Source organism: Scaptodrosophila lebanonensis, unplaced genomic scaffold (genome assembly GCF_003285725.1).
Source record: "Scaptodrosophila lebanonensis strain 11010-0011.00,11010-0021.00 unplaced genomic scaffold, SlebRS2 tig00000098-arrow-pilon, whole genome shotgun sequence".
NCBI lineage: Eukaryota > Metazoa > Arthropoda > Insecta > Diptera > Drosophilidae > Scaptodrosophila > Scaptodrosophila lebanonensis.
Window position 1 is genome coordinate 1,360,407 of NW_022060568.1, and position 20,323 is coordinate 1,380,729.

The following is a 20,323-nucleotide window of genomic DNA, read 5'->3' on the forward strand; positions in this document are numbered from 1 at the left end:
GAAGCCTTTGACTACAAACATTTACATGTATTTATGTATGTAAAGTGAAAACTACTTAATTGTCTCAACTTCATTTATAATATCACCCACGCTCAAAACAAATACACATCAACACATTTTGTATAAACCACGTCCTCATCAATCATTGCTTTGGCAACAGAAGAACAAGAAATTCCATAATAACGTCGTTGCACCGTAAAGCGTACCCGCCAACAAAACGGTGGCCTGGAAGGAGTATCGCACCACAACCCAATGCGCCAAAGCGCCCCAAACCAATATCAACAGGCCGTTGGTGAAGTGCACAGGCCTGCGGATGGCGGTCCAATTGGCGCGCGGCATGCTCATCTGAAATACTAGCTCTTGCAGAAAGGCGGTGACAACCTGGCCAAAGCCCAGTAGAACGGCCGAAACGCTTAACAGTAGCTTCGATGTTGAGAAGCTAATAACTAACGGGATTGAAGAAGAGTTAAATGCAAAATTTATAACGGGAAACGTATGGGTTACTTACAAATCAAGGCCATAAACTTGCAGATGCTGCCCATTGAGTGCCATTGCAGCTTGTGCTTGTACAGACTGCGGCAGAGCATTTAAAGGAGCTTGAGAAATCGATGCATCATTGTCGACACTCACCTGCTGCCAAATCGTGGCGTCATCAGCGAGAAGCACATCCATGGAAAGGCCAACAACGAAAAGAGAAACGGAATTTCGGCATTTTTTAATGCGTGGTGGCTCACAGCCAGCCCGGGTAGAACAGTAAGACACATCACGTAGCTAAAAATATCAGCTGACAATAGTAGTGTGGTCGCATATAACTGCGGCACCAGCAGCGCCTGCTGCAGCGGCATGGCGATCTTATCCAGCAGATTCCACCACAAATGCGAAGTTACAGCTCGCGACATTCGCCTTATGCGATGCTGTTCGGAAAAAAGTTAAAAATGTTGGTAATTATTGGAATCGGAAGTCACACTAACCAGATTGGTGTAGGGATCCACTGGTGTTGTGGCACTGCCACCAGAGATCTGCGATTGATACACACGGCCATTGGACAACGATTGGGAAGCATGCACACTCAGGCGTCCATAGTTGTCAATAGTGGCGGTACTGGAGCGCATCATGGACAATGTCTCATCCTCCTCGGGTATTATTTCCATGATCTCGACACCATTGGGATTCACATATGTCACATAGGCTTCGTCTGTAGCCAGCATGTAATTTGAATGCGTATCAGCGACGGCGGCAGCTAGGACAGCAACCGGTGCAGAACCGGTATTAACGTCAGGGGAAGGATTACGCCATGGCGATCCCACCGTATCCAAGCCATCCAATTGATCAGCCACAAGATGGGCAGGCAGACTTCGTAGGGGCAACGCCGCAAATCCTGTCTCTGCCTTTATCACCGAAATACGTTTTGTCGTGAAGGCGTCCTCACGATGCTTCGTGATTATTAAACTCAAGGGTATAAGATTAACGAGCAGCGCCGACATTAGAACAATAGATTGCGCCGTGCCATAGAGTGTGCGGAGGCTGGTGAAGACGAATGAGAGGAACAGTTGGCAAAAGGCCTCACCGCACAAGTGAATCGTCTTGCGCACATATTTGTCCTCGCGCGGACGTACTGCCTCCAATATTACGTGAGTGCGCCACAGATAAAGACTGGCGCCGATGCCTGCAAATTACAGCCTTCTGAAGATGATCTTTTCATGGGCAATACTTGTTACTTACCGGCAAAGAAGCCATAAAAGACAATGGCTACCGTTTGCGTGGTTGTGGTAACAACCACCCAGGCCGATGAGAAAAATATACCGCTTATCATTAGCGAGATGCAGGCAATGAGAGTAGCCAGCAAAAAGATTCGACGATACTTTGTTGTCTCACGTGCTCTTCCACTGTACTCTGTGTCGAGATGCTCCATAATGGAGCGGCAAAGCTCGCCTGTGGCCTGATAGACAATGGCTGGCCAAATACGCAGCACCAGATCCTTGTCAGATTCAACAACGTTGCCATACAAAAATGCGGGCGTGGCAAGGAACGCCTGAGGGATGCATAAATTGAGGTTTATTGGTAAATTATTGGATATTATATTTATACGTGAAGCCCATTAGATTGGATTGGAGCTTTTACTTGAAAACTCCACCACCAACAATTTTTGACTCTCGAATTGCTGCTATTCACTCATTTCTTAAAAGCAGAAACTTTCCGTGGCATTCAATTTTTAAAAGTTCACAAATCTCAGACTCTTATAGAGTAGATTAATAGGTTATTAGACTAAGACTTATTACGTGTATGGCAAAGCCGCAGAGCATGTACTTCTGTTGGATGTGCTTCTTGACGACTCGACGGCGCTGTACACCGGCGGTGGCTCGGGCGGTGGTGCGACGAACTGGAGCAGCGACGGCAGCGCTGCCGCTTGTGGCTGTCAATGCTGTGGTTGTTGCTGTCATTGCTGTTGTTGTCGTTGTCCCAGTCATTGGCCTCATTTCACTTGATTAAGATCCTTACGATGGCACAAGCACGAAAAACAATAACAAAAACAAAGGTCGTGGCTCTGATCCGTTAACGATGTTTCTGTTCAAACTTTTGTGTGGCTGCTGCCGTATGACGCGCGTCTGGCCGCTTAGCAGTCATCATTTTTCCAAACCGAAAACCGTTTAGATAATGCCAAAAGCACTGATAAAAATCAAGCTTATCACAGTGAGATATCTTTTCATATAAACGCACAGATGCGGGTGTGTTCGTATGTGGGTGCGGGTGTATGTGTGTGTGTGTCTGTGGGCGAGATTAACGTCAGATACAGATACATATATTCATATGTAAAAGTGTTGTTGGCGCTCATGCACTATTCTGTCACTTGTCTAGTGTTCTTCAGCAACGACAATGGCGTTGCTGCTGTCGCCGCCATCCAGCTTTGCGCCTTAATGGAATGTGTACTTGTATATAACCAACCGCAGTTGATCGAATTCATTATGCCGATTGGTATGATTATGCTTTAGTTAACGAGTTACCCTTATCTACTTGAAACGTCCATTCAATTTTAAGATATTTTTCATTTCCTGAAAGCTACGAGAAAAGACAATGCCTGCCAATTGGGCGAGGATACAAAACAACTTATCTGGTAGTAGTTATCTTCAGAGAATGTGTGAATGAGATTCTTTGTATTTTTGTGAAAGAGATGGTGATTTATTTTCCATTTTCTGTTAGATACGGTTATGAATTTTTATTGTACAGGGAAATTTTCCAAAAAAAAAATGCATGATTAATTGCTTTGATTTGAAACATTAAACATCATATAATGCGAAAATATTCCTATTCAAAATAGCATTCCATTTCATATATAGCGAGACATGCTGAAGGAAGCGATCTTGATGTTGAAACTTTACTCGCAATAGAAACGAAATACATATATTCCCATTCATTTGCCATTTTAATAAATCAATCATAAGCAACAACAAATAAAAGCCAAAGAAAAACTGTTTTAAACGAACTTTCAGTTGTGGTGGAAAATAATTGTACAGCTGTCTAAAAATAGTTGCCTTCTGGGGTACTTTTAGGCGTTCTGCAAATTCAAATGACTAGTGGTTTTTTTTTTTATTAATTTTTTCGACCTTTTTGTGTACCCGAGTGAGTCACATTTCCAGCACTTGTTATCGTGATAACATTGGATCGTCTCATATCCAAATAACATCAAGTAATTGTCACTGGAAGATTCGGTGGCCAAAAACAAACAAATAATCTAGTCCCCCCATCAACACACTGCTTGACCCCTTATCGCTTTATCTGCAGTCAAAGTGGCATTATCTTTACACATTTCCGTTTCAATTCCACGGATCAGCGTCGGCGGCAGGTGTCGGGCATCTGGATGGCCAGTTAGATCGTAGGGTAGATAAAATGTTAGAAGCGTCGGTGGTTGTGTGGATTATTACTTTACAACTATGTTTTCCCTGCAAGTGGTATCCATGTGTGTATATATATTTTGCAACGAACCGTAGGCGCTGACAACGGTTAACACAAAAAATAGCGCCAAGCGTGACAGATTTTTATTTGCTATTTGCCTAAGATATCAAGATATTCCAGGGCCCACAGCAGCGTCAAGTGCTAAGACCACACAATTGATGTACACAGCATCCGCTCTAAAAACAAACGGCATTTTCATATAAAATCGGCCGTAAGCCATGCGAACCGCTCATACAACGATCGACCGACGTTAGCCTATGGTACAGGTAGCGATGACGACGACAACGACTAATTCAGCAATAAATACGACCATGATAACAAGGCGTGGAAAGTTTTCAGTAGCCTTCTCCATGCTGCTACTCTGCATAGCGCTGGTGAGTGACACATTGTGTGGATTGAAAGTAATCAGAATTCTTCACGGATTAATCACACTTGCAGCTACTCAACAAGTCCTGCGGCATTGTGGCACTTAGTACTGAGGGTAGCGGAGCTCTCGCAGTTGGTACAGATGCCTGGAGTGGCATCACCACCGCAGGCTTGGACTCAGACTCTCTGACAACGACCACGGAGGAAAACAACGAAAGCGGATCAGGTAGGACGGATCTTGTAAAAAAAATCATCAAAAAATCACAACGATTTATTCACATATTCTCATAGGCAGTGGCATAGGCCTTACAACCGATGTCACTATTGAAGATTTAACCACAACAACGGCAAGTCCTGATGAGGAAACAACTACGTCAGCCAACGATGTCAATGAAGAGGATTCAACCACAACGTCGGCAAGTCCTGATGAGGAAACAACAACGGCAGCCAACGATGTCAATAATGGAGATTCAACCACAACAACGACAAGTCCTGATGAAGAAACAACAACGTCAGCCAACGATGTCAATAATGGAGATTCAACCACAACGACGACAAGTCCTGATGAAGAAACTAGTACGGCAGCTAACGAGGAAATATCAACAAACTCTCCGGATGAACCAGCTTCTACAACCACAGAGCCGAACAATAGCGATGGTGGCGCACCAATTGATACCACAACAGTTAACAGCGGCAACGCAGAGGACTCGGACCCTATTACCACAACTACTTCCAGTGGAAATGCCAATGGACAGGAGCCTGTTACTACAACATTAGTTCCGGAAGCCAGCACCATAGCGCCAACACCGCCGGCTCCACCTGTCTTTGAGTGTCAAAGTACCGGCCATTTTGCTCACCTTGATGGTGACTGCCGACGCTACTACAACTGTCTTCTGGATGCGCTCACTGGACAGCTGGTGGCTCTGGAACAGGTATGCCCGCCACTCACAGCCTTCACCCCCCTCTACGGACGTTGCACCCGAGATCTGGCGGCGTGCAGCGACGATGGTTTCAATTGCACTGCTGTAGGACGTTTTAGTGGCAGCGATGACAGCCATTACTACAATTGTGTTCCAAGCCTATTGGGGGGATTACACAAGTACCGTGTACGCTGCTCCATTGGCCAAAGATTCGAACCAGTTTTGGGCAGATGTTGGCGTTACGATTGGACGCAATTGACTCCAGGCAGTGAGCTGCTTGAGTCTAGCGACTTGGCTGCAATTAAACGCGAGCAGAAGGCGTTCAAGGCTGAGGAAAAGTTGCGACAGAAGGTGCTCAAGCAGCAGGAGAAACTGGCACTGAAACAGCAAAAGGAGCTGGAGAAACAAGCAAAGAAGGCCGCCAAAGAGCAAGCCAAACAGCAGGCCAAACAAGAAAAGGAAAAGGAAAAGAATAAGAATAAGGTACAGTCTGCAGAAAGTGAGCAATCCGAGGAAGACACAGAATGGCCCCAACAGCTAGGACCCCAGCCAGAGAACTTCCAATGTAGCCGCGAGGGAAATTATCCACGCCAGAATCCCCAGCAGTTCTTTGCTTGCGTTAGCCAAAATGGTCAGTTGCTGACACTGGCCCTGGAGTGTAGAGGTTTGCACATATTTGACGCACAGATAGGCGCATGCACTCCAAGCAACGAGTAGAACTGGACCATAAGCCCCTTGTCTTAAGAATCTATGTTGGTGTATTTAACAAATTTAATTATTTTTATTTTCGTATTTTGTTGTTATTTTAGCATGAATAAAGCGATGAGATCTTTCAAATTTGTGGAACAGCTACTACTTCCGATAAATAGGGTACGGACAACGACGACCTAGCACTCGTTTATCAGCTAATTATACCCAATCGTCTCTATGGCGATAGCAAGACTGCTACTTGACAGCTATATAAGAACTGCGCCAAGAGCCCGGCCCAGTTAGTCTGCCAATTCAAATAACGAGTGGAATACATAATTACCGATTTATTGGAAATCAGCGATATCGCAAAAATGTTTAAGATCCAGGTGCTGTTTGCCACCTTGCTTCTGGGCAGTGGATGGGGTGTACCGCTTGTAGGTAACCCTTGTACCCAAGCAGGGTTCTTTCCACTTGTGGACAACACGCCCGAGTTTTATGCCTGCGACATTAACAAATCTGGTGGCTATACGGTGCGATATTTGCAATGCCAAGACGGTGATGTGTTCAATGCCGAAATGGCAGAGTGTGTATCTAAGGAGATTGTCCCACGTGATGGTGGTGACATTGAAAACCCCACTATACCAACACAAGCACCCACAACACAAACACCAGCACCCACTACACCAACACCAGCACCCACGTCGGTGGATCCAGACATTCATGACGATGATAGCACCACGGCTAACTTTGCTGAAACTACTGCCAACTACGATGAGAGTTCCGAGACCACCGAGGAAGGCGATGAAAGCTCCAGTACCACCGAAGGAGACGATGGAAGTTCCGACACCACCGAAGGAGGCGATGGAAGTTCCGACACAACCGAAGGGGGGGATGAAAGTTCCGCTACCACCGAAGGGGGGGATGAAAGTTCCGCTACCACCGACGGAGGCGATGACGGTTCCAGTACCACCGAAGGGGGCGATGACGGTTCCAGTACCACCGAAGGGGGCGATGACGGTTCCAGTACCACCGAGGGAGGCGATGACGGTTCCAGTACCACCGACGGAGGCGATGACGGTTCCAGTACCATCGAGGGAGGCGATGACGGTTCCAGTACCACCGAGGGAGGCGATGACGGTTCCAGTACCACCGAGGGAGGCGATGACGGTTCCAGTACCACCGACGGAGGCGATGACGGTTCCAGTACCACCGACGGAGGCGATGACGGTTCCAGTACCACCGACGGAGGCGATGACGGTTCCAGTACCACCGTAGACGGCAATGCAAGTTCCGAGAGCAGCACATCGACCACCGCAGTATCTCCGACTACGCCTAGCCCCTGCGCTAACGTAGGAATTTACCCAGCGAGTAATGCCTGCAACCGGTACATGGTATGCTTCAAGTATAACAATGACTTGAATCATCGGATTCTCGATTGCCCGGAAGGTATGGGTTTCGACTTGGGTAAATTTTATTGTACCACTGAAAGCTCCTGTGCGACCAACGAACAGCTGCAGCAAGAAGCCACCGAGTTCGAATGCGCGGTTGAGGGTAGCTATGCTTCCGCTTCAAGCTGCCACGAATACTACGCATGCAACTGGGACGCACAGGATAATAAGTTTAATGCTATCCTTAAGGCGTGCCCCAATGGCGAGGCCTACGATACTCGCTCGGGCATGTGCCTGCTGGACACGATGGTCGCCAGTTGCCACAATTGAAGCTAATGGCAACATTTAAGCAGACCAAGGCCGAGCAATAAAGACGCCGCTGCGCTATTTTAAGCAATAGAAGTATTTTCATTTTTTTTTTACCACGTTTTTTTTTATTTTGTATTCACACGTCTTTACGTGTGTTTATTTTATTTTTTTAAAACGAATAAGCCCCTTTAGAATAATAAAAACATTATTAAAATGAAAACATGTTTGTCACATCCCAACAGTCGGATCGCACTAAAGTGCTTAAAGCACCCGGGCGATTCGAATATTTGGCATGCAGATATGCAGACACTTTGCTTGTCTTCATTAGGCAATAGATTTCGTTAGAAAATGATTTCGACTTCAATATCTTATCAGCTGTTTTCAATAGATTAATAATTGAACTGTCCAACAATGTGACGACAGGCACTCGCCCAAAAAAAACCAAAAAACAAAAACAATCAAATATAATAAAACCCAATTTGCAAGCGACCAAAGAAACGTGCACATTTTGTTATCCAATATTTGGCAAATCTATTAAATGTATCTACATGCGTATCTACTTGTATGCGACTGTGTGTAGTGAAACGTAAGCAAACTCATTAAGCCAAGTCACAAGATATCGGACCCAGCAGTAGATATCAGACAAATACTTGTACGGGCGAATGACTCCAATCGGCCAAATTTGTCACTACTTACTCGTATAATTAAGTATGTCATGGGGAAACGCTGGGGAAATGCATCATCACAGTCTCTTGGAATGTGGAGTTCGTATTTGTACTTAGGTGTGCTTTAATCGAGATTGTTAAATCCCGTTTTGGAACATAAACTGAAAATACTTTTCTAACTTGGCTAGATTATTTGGACCCGAAGGGTGAAAGGCTACACTAAAAAGTCCGAATGCACTTTAATTCTCTTGTTGCAAATAAAAAATGTTTAAAAATTTAATTAGTTTAATTAATTAATTACATTAAATATAAAATCGGAAAAAATGAACAAATTCGTCCTTTCTCGTGTTTAGAAGAATGTGAATACAAAATATGGTTAATCTAGCTCTTATACTTTCTGAGATCCTTGCGTTCATACAAACAGACGGACACACAGGCGGACAGGCGGACTTGTCATCCTGATCAAGAATATATATACTCTGCCACGCCTCCTTCTGTGTGTTACATGAACACTCGCACAAAACTAATATGCCCTTTTACCCTTTGGGTACAGGGTATAAAAATAAATAAACTATAAAGACCAAACATAAACTTATTTATACGCAGACCAACTAGTAAATAAACCATAGTCGGTTTTATTATTTCATTTACCTCCCATAGGACCGATCTGTGCATGAATCACATATACTGCTTGGCGTTTTCTTAAGGTATCTCAACCAAGCGAATTGGTATTACATTTTAAATTACAAAACGGAAATTTCATCAAAGTCGGTGCGCTATAATCTACCATATGACTATAAGATATAGAAATGAACAATAAAAAATCACTCTTAGAGCCAAGAATCATCATATGACGGATTGATTTAAAGTGCTGGATGGAGGAACGGCTCGGCTGGCTCGTGCTGGTAGGATACTCTGCTGGGGCGGACTGGATGTGTACTTGTAGGATGATAGTAATTATGCAATAGTAGTAGTACCGCCTATGTGGACAAGACTCGGTGAAGGCATCGTTTGCGTGGCTTCCGCATTATGGCCCATTACGGCAAATTATGCGCTAAATAAATGCTGATGGCGACGCATACGAGTATGGAAAGCATAGAAATCTGCACTGATCACAACAATAAATATGCAAGTGAATCGCACGGCCACAACTCAATGAATTCTCAAATGAGTGAAAGTGGTGCGGCGGTTGCATAAAGTGGTGCGGCACAAGCGAGCGGTTGGCTAGCTAGCTAGATAGCTAGCTGGATAGTTGGTTAGTTGGTTGGTTGCTTGGCTGCTTGGTTGGACAATTGCGCATGCGCGTAACTCGTTAAAATTATTTCAACGGCGGCGACAATTAAAGCGATGCCCCTCGTCTGGGCTGCATCGGCATCGGGCCGGGCCGGGTTGGGCCGGGCTAGGCCAGCAGCCCAAATGGACGCCATTTGAAATGTAAAATTGTTGGACGCAGTCCAGGCACGTACTCCCGAGCTCCAACCAACGATGCGCACTGATAACAACCCATGTTAGAGTGTAAATATGAAACCATTTCGACTGGTACGTGGTTGCCATTTGGCCCTAAATGATTGTCATTTTTGCACAAATAGCTACTACGAGTATGTAACAACTACGAGCCTTTATAGCTGATCCAGAGTGTTGTCTAGGCTGGTGGGTCTACAAGTAGGCCCACTATCTGACTACAATTATGACATACTATTTATACTCGTATAGTACATACTATACTTGTATACTTGTAGTATGTCTGCGTGAGCGCCACTTTCTTCCGTCCGGTGACACTTGAACAGCAACGACAAGTGTTTGTCTTTGACCCAAAAAAAAAAAGTAGAAAAAACAACAACAACAACAACGAAAAACAAACAGTTCGTGCGAACATTTTGGCTGCGCCCACTGGCGTCTGACCGACCGACCCACCAACAAACTGGAGATAAATAACCAGATACAATTGTATCTTTATTTGATGTTACTCACTCACACTCATTGTTATGTAATTTGTACATTTACACGTTTCCATGTTGTTTAAAGAAAAGTATGTAAAATATGTTATTTGAGCAAAAAATCAACATTAAAGAGTTGTAAAATTATACGCGGTGTCGCCTTAACTCTCGACATTGCTCTGGAATCCAAGAAGTGGGAGGCCAACTGTTCACATATCTCGATGGGTTAGCAAAGACTTATGTTCTTACTATTTACGACATCTTCAAAATATACTTGTAGTACACCTGAACAGAATAATAGGTGTGAGCATGTATTTTTTTTAAAAAAAGCTTGGCCTTCATACAAGTATGTATATACTTTGTTTAATTATTCCCAAAGAATAAGTAGGTTTTTAACAAAAACATACTTCGGCGTTGAAACAAATAAAAAATATCTTTGCTTTTGCTTAATTCATAAAATACAAATATTTCGGCTGGACAGAATAATAGGTGTGTCCAAGAAATTTTGTTAGAACTGATTAGAGCGCACTTAATACTCTGATTAATACCCTGTCCACCATTATTATTATTGATGATTTTTTATTTTTTTATTCCTGCAGACTTAGAGGATACCAACTTCTGACAAATCTTTAGAGGAACGTTATACCAAACATTTTGAATATTTTGAATATTTATGTATGCCACTATGTTCTTGATAATTCAACCCCAAATACATTCATTAATCCCCAGGAAAACTTTGCATCTTCATAATAAATTAAAATATATACATACTATACATATGTAGCTCAAAATTGTTTAGATAGCATATTTTATTTCCCTCCTGCAACCCCTCTGTGATCTGTGAAAAGTGACAATAAAGCTTTCCAATCAACCTAGTATAACCCAATCTATCTAAGCATACTCCCCTGTAAGCCGTAGCATGCTCAAATAAATAAATCATTGGTCTAATATTTGTAAAGCATGGACAGCTAAATAACCAATTTTTATGCTCTCTAAAAAGATGCCAGATCCCAGATCCTTACTTTCATACAGACCGATATTTTGATGTCATTTATACAAGTATTCCCTTATGTCGACAATATATGCTGTCGATCAATGTGTAGGAAAAACATTATAAAGTGTGGAATTTCATTTCCCATTTGACCAGCTGTACCCCGGATCACGGCGTAATGTAGTCAGAGTGGCTATAAGTAAATTGAATATAAAAGAAGAGTTTAAATAATTCAAATCGAACAACAGAAATTGCAAAAAATTTATCGAAAATTATGAAAACTTGTGGAGGTCAGTGCTTCTCTCTTTGTGGCTGCAAAACGCTGCTCTTAGAATAGGGAGAATCCGATTGGCGATGATACAAATTGGCTGTGAGATGGGACATAGCCAGCCGAAAGCCAAATAATATTCGCCTACTGGGGCGGAGGCGTTTATTAGATATTAATGTATTATAATAAGATTTCTGGTACTTGGGCTTTCCTAGCTTTTAATATTTTTGTAAAGTAATTTTCTTCTCATATCATAAATATAAATAAATAAATAAAATAAATAAAAAATACATCAAGTCTTCTATGTGTTAAATACTATTGAAGATTGCGTTTTAGAACTGCACAAATGTTTCGTAATACCCAAAGGGACATCCGAAACGAGTGTAGGGTGCAGAGCAAGTCGCGATGATCGCCTTAAAGGATGCCTGAGGCCAAGTCCGTGGCGCGGCAACAACGAACTGCACCGCTTGCCACATTTTGCGTGTTTGCTTTGAGAAAAGCCGCCGTTGTCATCATCGCTGTCGCCCGGCCATGCAAACGTGCGCTCTCTTGCTCTCCCACTCTTGCTCTCACGCGACGCGACGCGACACGACACGACGCGTCGCTCAACGCGCATGCGACACCGTCACAGGTCGCTTTACCTGCAGTATTTTCCGCGCGGACGGCTCAGTTTGAAGGCGCCTGCGCGCATGTGCAGTTTGTCTGTTCGTGTTTGATTTTGCGGCTCGGACGGTAGCATTGCATTGGAATAAAAAACATACGTATTTAAAAACAAAAAGCCTCCCGAAACCTCAACGAAAGTGAAAATCGAATATTGTGCAAATATAATTATAGTTCTTTGTTTTTTTTTTTTGCGTAGACAATTAAAGATTGTCTCAGTGTGTAATGTAATTTTTTTTTCAATTTACCAAAAATTGCAACTAAATGTTTGCAGTATTATTATTATAAAAGACATTGAATAACAACAAGAATTAAAGGCACAGCTCTAGTGGTGTTAACTGAAGATTTATATAAAGAAATAGTTAACGAAAAGAATCTAGAAACAACTTTACATTTCTACCTGTGCACCTCAGAAGGCAGGATCAGCATCAATCAAGGGTCGAGTCAAGTGCCGCCTTTCAAGTGGATAACACGTGAGCGGGACCCGAAAGAACGAAGCGTCTGCGAGGCGGACAGCTCGTCTTTGGAGTTTTCTGGGAAATTTTATGCATTTGTCTGAGCAGACCGTGAAAATGGTGAGTGATGTGCGAGTTTTACATACATACATACTTGTACCTACACACATATGGCCCTCGCAAGCCAACCACCGACTCTGGTTACCTAGAATTTCTACAGCGACTGCGTTTTATGGGCTACGCCGGATTTTGTTACTCAGACGCGACTGTCTACTTTGATTTGTGGCGCTCGTCCAGCCAGCCATAGACTGAATTTTATAACATCTAGAAGAAAGGATTTCAGTTAAGACAAGAAAAATGCATTCGATTTGAAAAATAAAAATGTATTACCTGCACATCAAGCCTTTGTGTTAAACAGCGAGAATAATTCTACTGGGAATTGCCCAAAGTTCTCAAACAATTAACGCAATTAGTTTCAGAAATGACATAAACTCATAAAAACTTCTCATTAAATAATTAAACTAAATGAAAACTGAAACAGAAGACGTTCCTTCATTCCTATAAACAGATTATCAAAAGAGTGTACCGAAGAAAAGCGCTAAGCGTTTTTTGCCGAATACGTTTGAAAATTAAATACAAATCTGTGGTTGATTAAAACATTTTAGAATCTGCCCCTCAACTCTCAATTCTGATCTATCATGTTATGTGTCCAGCTAAATGAAATCTTAAAAACAAATCAAATATATCTAGTGTATGGGGTTTTTGAACTTGTTGACAATTTTATCAACTATGTAATTTGCCTTGAATAATTGACTCATGAATTTTGACATCTTTAATTTATTATAAGTGGACCTATTTTCCAATTCTTATATGCTATTTATTGTATCTGCAACTGTTACTAATCTACTATTGGGGAAGGAGAATGAAAATTTCTGTAGCAAGGCCACTGTTTGTATCGTTTCAAAAATTTATGGAATGTTCACTTAGAGATTAGTAACTATATAAATGAATAACTTCTTATTTTTTGAAGAAAATATTCGTTTTAAAACCATTTCTGTGTACATATACGAGTATATACTCGCACAAGCATTTCAGGTAAATAATGCTTCCTAATATAACTTTTGATAAAACCCAAGCCCGATCTAAGCATTCGTGCCGGCTCGCGTTCATGTTTCTAATTAGCTAACTATTGTTTCGAATTATGGCCAATTAATAAGAAGTCTATAGAGTTGTAACTTTGCAGTTACAGTTCATTATAATCTATACCCTTGTCCTGCTGCTGTACTACAAGTATGTCGAATGCGGACTCAGCCTAGGGGCGCGCTCACCAAACTACTGCACGATCCAAATGGTCATGTACTTGTATTTGTGATCAGGCTTTAGCTGATTCCCATGATATTTCTGTTTATCTGGGCGTCATCTGCCAATGCGGCCAATGCTGGAACTGTTGGCAAAGCTGCTGGCGGCTATCAGTCAAACGGCAGTAAATGGCAATTAGATATTTCGGTTGTGGCCTTCTTTTCCGCTTCGGTTTTATTTACTGTCTGTTGGCAGCACCCGAGATCGATTCACCCAGCGTGGAGGCAACAGGCCCAAAGATTAGCATGCCAAATGCGCAGACAACCGAGTTTTTGTTGTTGCTTTTTTTGTTACATAAAACGCAAGCAATTCCCCAAAGTTATGCATAAATATAGGTACTATATATTGTATATTTATGTGTCTTGCCTTTGTTTTGGGTTTTATGTTTCGCTATTTTTGTTTTTTTTTTTTTGTTTTTTGTTTTTTGGCATGCGTAACAGGTGCTGCACACGCAGCTCAGTGCATTTCAATTGGGAGTAAATGCGTTCCAAAACAATTTTTACGAAATTTCCAATGTGCGGCGATCAGTTGCGCGCGTCGCATAAATAACATGAATGGCCATAGGAGGGGATGGGTTTGAGGGGAGGGGAGGGGAGTGGAGTGGAGTGGAGGGAAGGGGAGCGGTCGAGTGGTCGGTAATTGTAACTGTGTAATGGAAATGTGCAAAATATTGTATTGTCTTTATGCCCACAATTGTGTAATTGTTGCATTACATTTGGGCATTTTCTTTCTTTTAAATGTATTATGGTGTTATGGTGATTTTTTTTTGTATAATCCGCGCTTAAAGGGTATGCTTACAGTATGTATGAGAGACCATATTAATTTAGTGACAATGCATGGCACTAGAAATGCTGCAATAGGCAAACAAAAATAGCTAGCAACTTTCATATTTTACTTGCCATTACTTATATCTGGTCTGAAAAGGTCTTAAAAAATTGCAAGTCTTCAGAGATATTTCAAAATTTGTAGAGAAAATTAGACGGCTTGTTAACATATCTGTGTTCCAATATGCCTGATGATGTATTCTATTAGAACGTTTTAATGGACCTCCAGCACTTATCAAAATACAAGTAAGTATTAACGGTATAAACATTACAAAAAGCGTTCAAAATATTCTTGTTGTGTTCTTCCCACGTTTCTTTCAAATTTCTAGAGAAAAAAAGAAGATTCTCTAATAATTATTAATATAATAATAATTATTAATATATCTTGAAATTTGTAAACAAGCGATTATAGCATATAGCTGGCTTGTAAACATTCCGAATATACAAGTATGTATTATGTGGTATGACGACTCGCTCAGTCTGCTCTTCTAACCACATCCACATATTGTGTAATTGTTTCAAACCATACTACTATAGCTCCGAAAAGTTTTCAATGCAAATTCGTCAGACCTATGTACTTGTATATGATACTTGTAGAAATATTTAAATCAGAACAGGTTGAGTGTATCTCTTAGTCGCATGCGCTCTGTTAATTTTCAATGTTATGCGGCGTTTTTCTTTGGATGTGACGATGTGAAGCATAAAATCATAAAAACCTATCAGCTAGACACCCGCCCAGCGTTTTACGCGTCCATGATCGCATTGTGGGGCGAAGTCTGGCACAGAAGTTGGGGAACAGACCAGACCAGACCAGGCCAGGCCAGACCAGACCACAGTGGGCACTCTCTATTGTCTGCTTCAGCATGCTATAATATCGGAGCAGAGAGCGTAATGTCATTGACTGCTTAATGTTTAATGCACTCACACACACAATTATATAATCATTTGATGATGGCACTTTAATTGACAGACACTCGGACGCATGCGCATGCGCATGCGTTGCCAACTGTCACTTGCTAGCAGTTGCTTTTTTCTTGACTTTTTTTTCGTATTTTGTAACCAAGTCGGCGGAGACGACAGTCAGTTAGACAGGCGGCAAGCCAAAGCGTGGTTTACATGGCCAGGTGGCACGACAACAACAACAACAACAACTATATCGTAAAGGCTGGACGTGTTGATGCGATAATTCATTTAATTACTAAATTAATTGCAAGTGCATCGAGAAGGAAAGTGGTGAAGCGTTTCGCTGCCAGCCCGTTGCATGAATGACAATGTCGTTGGGCTTTTGGTAATGACAATGATGAGCACACTGATGACAAGGCTTATAAACACATGTCTGCCTACATACATACATATATACTTAAATACATATGCACTTATTTACAAACATATATCTCTCTACATATACACACTATACTTGTATATTGAAAGCGTTTCAATGAAGTTGAGATTAAATTGCGATAAAGAAAGTAATTCTACTTTTTACATCGGCATATGTTCTACAGAAGCTTGACTTTATTTAGCTAAACATTTTTCTCCAGATTTGGGTATGTGTTAAACCTATTTAGATATGATTTGAAATAGCTTAGATTCTCTAAAAGCCGTACTTGAGTTTTGAATGATTGTCTTGATTGTGCTTGCTTGACTCTGCTTGGCAGAAAGATAAGTCAAAGTTTTATAATATAGAACAAATATTTAAGAAGAACCCCTGCAATAATGATTTGAAAATCTCCTCAAATAGAAAATAAAACTTATACACGTATATTAAGCTTCCCAGTTCTTCAGATGACGAACACAATTTAAGAACGAAACCATTTTTTAGCAAGATCAGCAGTTAGTATGCATAGAAAGTATGCGGACTTATGCTTTTCGAATAAGTTTCCATACAAAAGAAATGAAATCAGAGCAAAGCTTTCAAGTGTCAACTGCTGTAGGAATTGTATAACCCAATCCGATTGGTACTTTATGTAAAAACAACAAAAACTATGCTGCATAGCACAGGCAATTAACATATTACGCATACGCAACGTGTTACACATTCAAATGGGGCACGTCGCGCTATTTGATTTGGTGGAGAGGGGCGGGCAATTAAGTCACAAATACACACAGCCAGCACGAGCCTCCGACTGTCATTCCAAACTCCACTTGCAACACAAGACGCAAACTATTTGAAAATAATGGCAAAAAAAAAGCAAACTGAAGAAAACAAAATTAATAAATGAAAAGAAAGACATGCTGCCGTTTGGCAAAGATGGCAGACGAAATAATGAGTGCATATTTATAATCGCTTTTGCCACGCTTAATTATAATTAAAGTATTATGCGGCCAACGCTGCTCTGGTGCTCGCGTTGTTAGTTTTCTCATTTAAAAAAATCTTTTTTTTTATCGTTTTTGTCTCAGCGCGCAAAGACAAAGCGCCAGCATAGAAAATAAAACACACACACACACACAAACAAAAAGCCAAAAATTTTCAAATAATCAGTTGCAATTTCACTTCAATTTTAACGAGTTGAGAAGAGTGTCGGATATTTATGTGACTGGTCGGTTGTTCGGTCGGTTGGTAGGTCGTCTCTGTCACAATTGAGACTCGCAGGCACAGCAATTGTCGCCCGTTAAGCTGGCAAAGTTTTCCCACAGACTCGAAAATGCTTAGCCATTTTTCGTTATTCGAAGAACTTGCATAACTCTAGCCATAAAACGAAAAAGGTAAATAAATAAATAAATAGCAGTGCTGCTAAAGTCAAAAATTACGAGTAGACCGGCCGGTCAAAGGGAAATAAAATAAAGTTTATGAAAAAAAAAACAACATGCAAACAAACAACAAATACGAAAACGTAACTTAATTGGCGACACTTAAGCCATCAGATGTCTTAATTACCCGATCGTCCAACCCGTACGCACTCTTACGCACACACACACACAAACAAATTTTATACACCTGACCAAAAGCCACTGCCGTTCGCATTTGACCCTCAAAAGTAATGAAAACCCCGAAAGCAAACAAAAACTGAAAAAAAGTCAAGTGAAATAAAATAGCCGGAGACCAACAACAACAAAAAGAAAACAAGAAATACCATAGAAAAAAAGAGTTCAATCCAAAGAAAACGCTTAGAAAAAAGTGCTGCCAACAACAACTTTTACTTTTGTTTTAATTTGAATTTTCAACACCCAAGTTCAAGCAGCAGCCGCACCAGCAGTGCTTGCCGCGTTGGCGGCCGGCAGCCTCAAGCGCCGCACAGTGGCTAGAAAACCATTGGATGGCAACAAAAAACGAGAAGCGCTACCCAAGCATTTTCCTATAAGATGCGACTAAAGTATACTTGTATGTATGTATGTAGAGAGTTTTTCTATCTGTGCTGTGGGACAACATAATACTTACAGACAAAGAGCTTACTGAGCTTACTCTTTCTCCTGAAGACAACGAACAGTACAAGGCTTCTGGGACTGAATTATGATATTGCAGACATTGGCCTAATATTGTAGAATTTTGGGTGCATTTAGAAAAACCCCGTTACTCACCAAGGCTAGCATTTATTCAAAACAAATTGGTAATCGTGGCTGTTTTTGGCACACTTTCTTCTAAGTGGGAAATCATTTTAAGTCAATGCTGTTTAATTATATAAATACAAGAATAAAAGAAGAATACAAAAACGTGCATTATTTACAATTAATTTAAGTCTAAAAATGTAAGAATTTTTCTTCCAGCAGCACCAGAACAGAGACTTCTCAGAGTCTGGCTAGCTGTTCAATATCCTCTCTTGAATTAAAAATATGTCGTAGGCTTTTAAGAAGACACTGTGAGACGCGCACTGAGTGCTAAGCCAAAGTAATATGCCTATATACACGTATCTAAATGTATGTTGTAATGTGTGTAAATATGATTTGATCGAAATTGGAATTCTGCTGAACAGGGCGGGGTTCTTGATGGAATATAGAGACTAAGATGATTCTAGATAGATTACGTTGATTATCTCTAATTCTTCGCCTTCAACTATATGGTAAGTCTTCCAGTTTGGTCAACTAGGGAGCCACTGTGCACCATTAGAAGTCAAGACTGCAACTTTGTTGATATTTTGCGCATGTGCGCGCAAAATTAAAGCAAAACTTGTGCGCAGAAACGACGGACCGGTTCCGAAATGGAGAAAAAGGAGAAGAAACTGATTTTTTTTTTTCCAACCAAAGTCACGTTGTCACTTGTCTTGGAAACTCCCGCAGGTCGTCCAATGTCGCAAGTAGTAGCGGCAATTACGTGTTGGGACCGCAACTGCCTCCGCCTCCGTCTCCGTCTCCGCCCCAATCCCCTCTCGCTCCAACCCAACAGTGGCCGCGACCGCTGCGGCTGTGCGCGTGTGAAAAGCGCATAATTTTTGGACGCGGACAAATTTTCACTTTTTTCTTCAGTGCCTGCTGCTACCAGTGCTCTTCTTCTTGCTGCTGCTGCTGTTGTTGTTGTTGTTGTTGTTGTAGTTGTTGCTGCTGGTGACGCTCAGTGTCGTCCGCCGGCGTAGTTATTTTAATTTTATTTTGTTGCTGTTGTTGTTGTTGTTGTTGTTGCTGGTTGCCTTTGTTATTGTTTCAACCGGCTGGGACGCGGTCACATCGCCAGCAATTGCTGTGCCTTGGGCGCTTAGCGAGTTAGTTAGTTGCTTTAGGTGACTGGAGCGCTGCGAGGAGGCATCGTCGACAATGGAGATTACAACAACAACAACAACAGTAATAAAAAACCCACAATGAACCGATTATGTTACCAATCTTGGGAATTGTTATTATTATTATTTTTATTATTATTATGTGCCATGCCTCGCGATGTCTTTTTCTTTTTTCGCATTTTGCATTTCGCATTTTGCCGCTCTTCTCTTCCATTTCATTTGGGCTTTTTAAATCAAAATCTAATGTGTGGGAGCCTCTTTAAGTGCCGCCACAGCAATGCGCATCCCCCCTCCTTCCCCCAGGGGTGCTCGCCCACCTACCCACTAGTATAGCTCAGGCATACGACACACGATTTTCGCCTCCTATATCATTGTCAGCTCATTGTGATTGCGACGGCCAATTATTTGACTCTCTCTCTCTCTCTCCCAATTCTCCCCGTCTTTGTCTTTATAGTAGTACTACCTATTATCTGCAGCTGGATTTGGTTTTAGAGTGCATCGCGTGCGTGTGGACTTTTGTGGCTTGTCAGGCATGTATGGTCTCGTGATACCAGCTACTGTGCGGAATATTGCTTGAATAGTACACCTATATGAGTATCTACAGATTTATGATCGAAATAAAAGTGAAACATTTTATTTCATCCAGGAACAAGTATTACTGTTCGGTCATTAAAGCAGCTTACAGATCAAGCAATCCCTGCAATGCTCTTCCAACTCCTGCTTTCGATCAGTGTTCTGCAATGCAAAATATTGCCAATACTATATATGTAAACACGAAATGATCGATCAGTACGAAATATTTATTAGAAAACTTAGCATTTCTTGATATCAATTCTGGTGATTGCTACCATCGTTGGCTATAATCTTTGTATAAACAAACGACCTATATCA

The 20,323-nt window shown here is 41.6% G+C and overlaps 2 protein-coding genes across 2 annotated transcripts; one reads left to right on the forward strand and one right to left on the reverse strand.

Annotated features, from left to right (window-relative positions):
- Window positions 1-59: 59 nt before the first annotated feature.
- Window positions 60-2,477, reverse strand: LOC115627956. Its single transcript, XM_030523850.1, has 6 exons — window positions 2,280-2,477; window positions 1,723-2,032; window positions 972-1,666; window positions 631-914; window positions 509-573; window positions 60-446 (listed from the first exon to the last, which is right to left on the reverse strand). The coding sequence occupies exons 1-6, from the start codon at window positions 2,475-2,477 to the stop codon at window positions 139-141; spliced, it is 1,860 nt and encodes a 619-aa protein (XP_030379710.1). The 3' UTR covers window positions 60-138.
- A 1,695-nt stretch (window positions 2,478-4,172) lies between these two features.
- Window positions 4,173-6,074, forward strand: LOC115627876 (protein MTL1). Its single transcript, XM_030523760.1, has 3 exons — window positions 4,173-4,325; window positions 4,390-4,543; window positions 4,609-6,074. Exons 1-3 carry the CDS (start codon window positions 4,209-4,211, stop codon window positions 5,952-5,954), a joined length of 1,617 nt encoding a protein of 538 aa, XP_030379620.1. The 5' UTR covers window positions 4,173-4,208; the 3' UTR covers window positions 5,955-6,074.
- The last annotated feature ends 14,249 nt before the right edge of the window (window positions 6,075-20,323 follow it).

Coding starts and splice junctions, on each gene's coding strand:
- LOC115627956 (XM_030523850.1), bottom strand. CDS start 2,477: ATGAGGCCAATGACTGGGACAACGACAACAACAGCAATGACAGCAACA. Junction 1,667..1,722: donor CTTTTATGGCTTCTTTGCCG/GTAAGTAACAAG, acceptor TGTAATTTGCAG/GCATCGGCGCCAGTCTTTAT. Junction 447..508: donor CAAGTTTATGGCCTTGATTT/GTAAGTAACCCA, acceptor CAATCCCGTTAG/TTATTAGCTTCTCAACATCG.
- LOC115627876 (XM_030523760.1), top strand. CDS start 4,209: ATGGTACAGGTAGCGATGACGACGACAACGACTAATTCAGCAATAAAT. Junction 4,326..4,389: donor TGCTACTCTGCATAGCGCTG/GTGAGTGACACA, acceptor TCACACTTGCAG/CTACTCAACAAGTCCTGCGG. Junction 4,544..4,608: donor AAACAACGAAAGCGGATCAG/GTAGGACGGATC, acceptor ATATTCTCATAG/GCAGTGGCATAGGCCTTACA.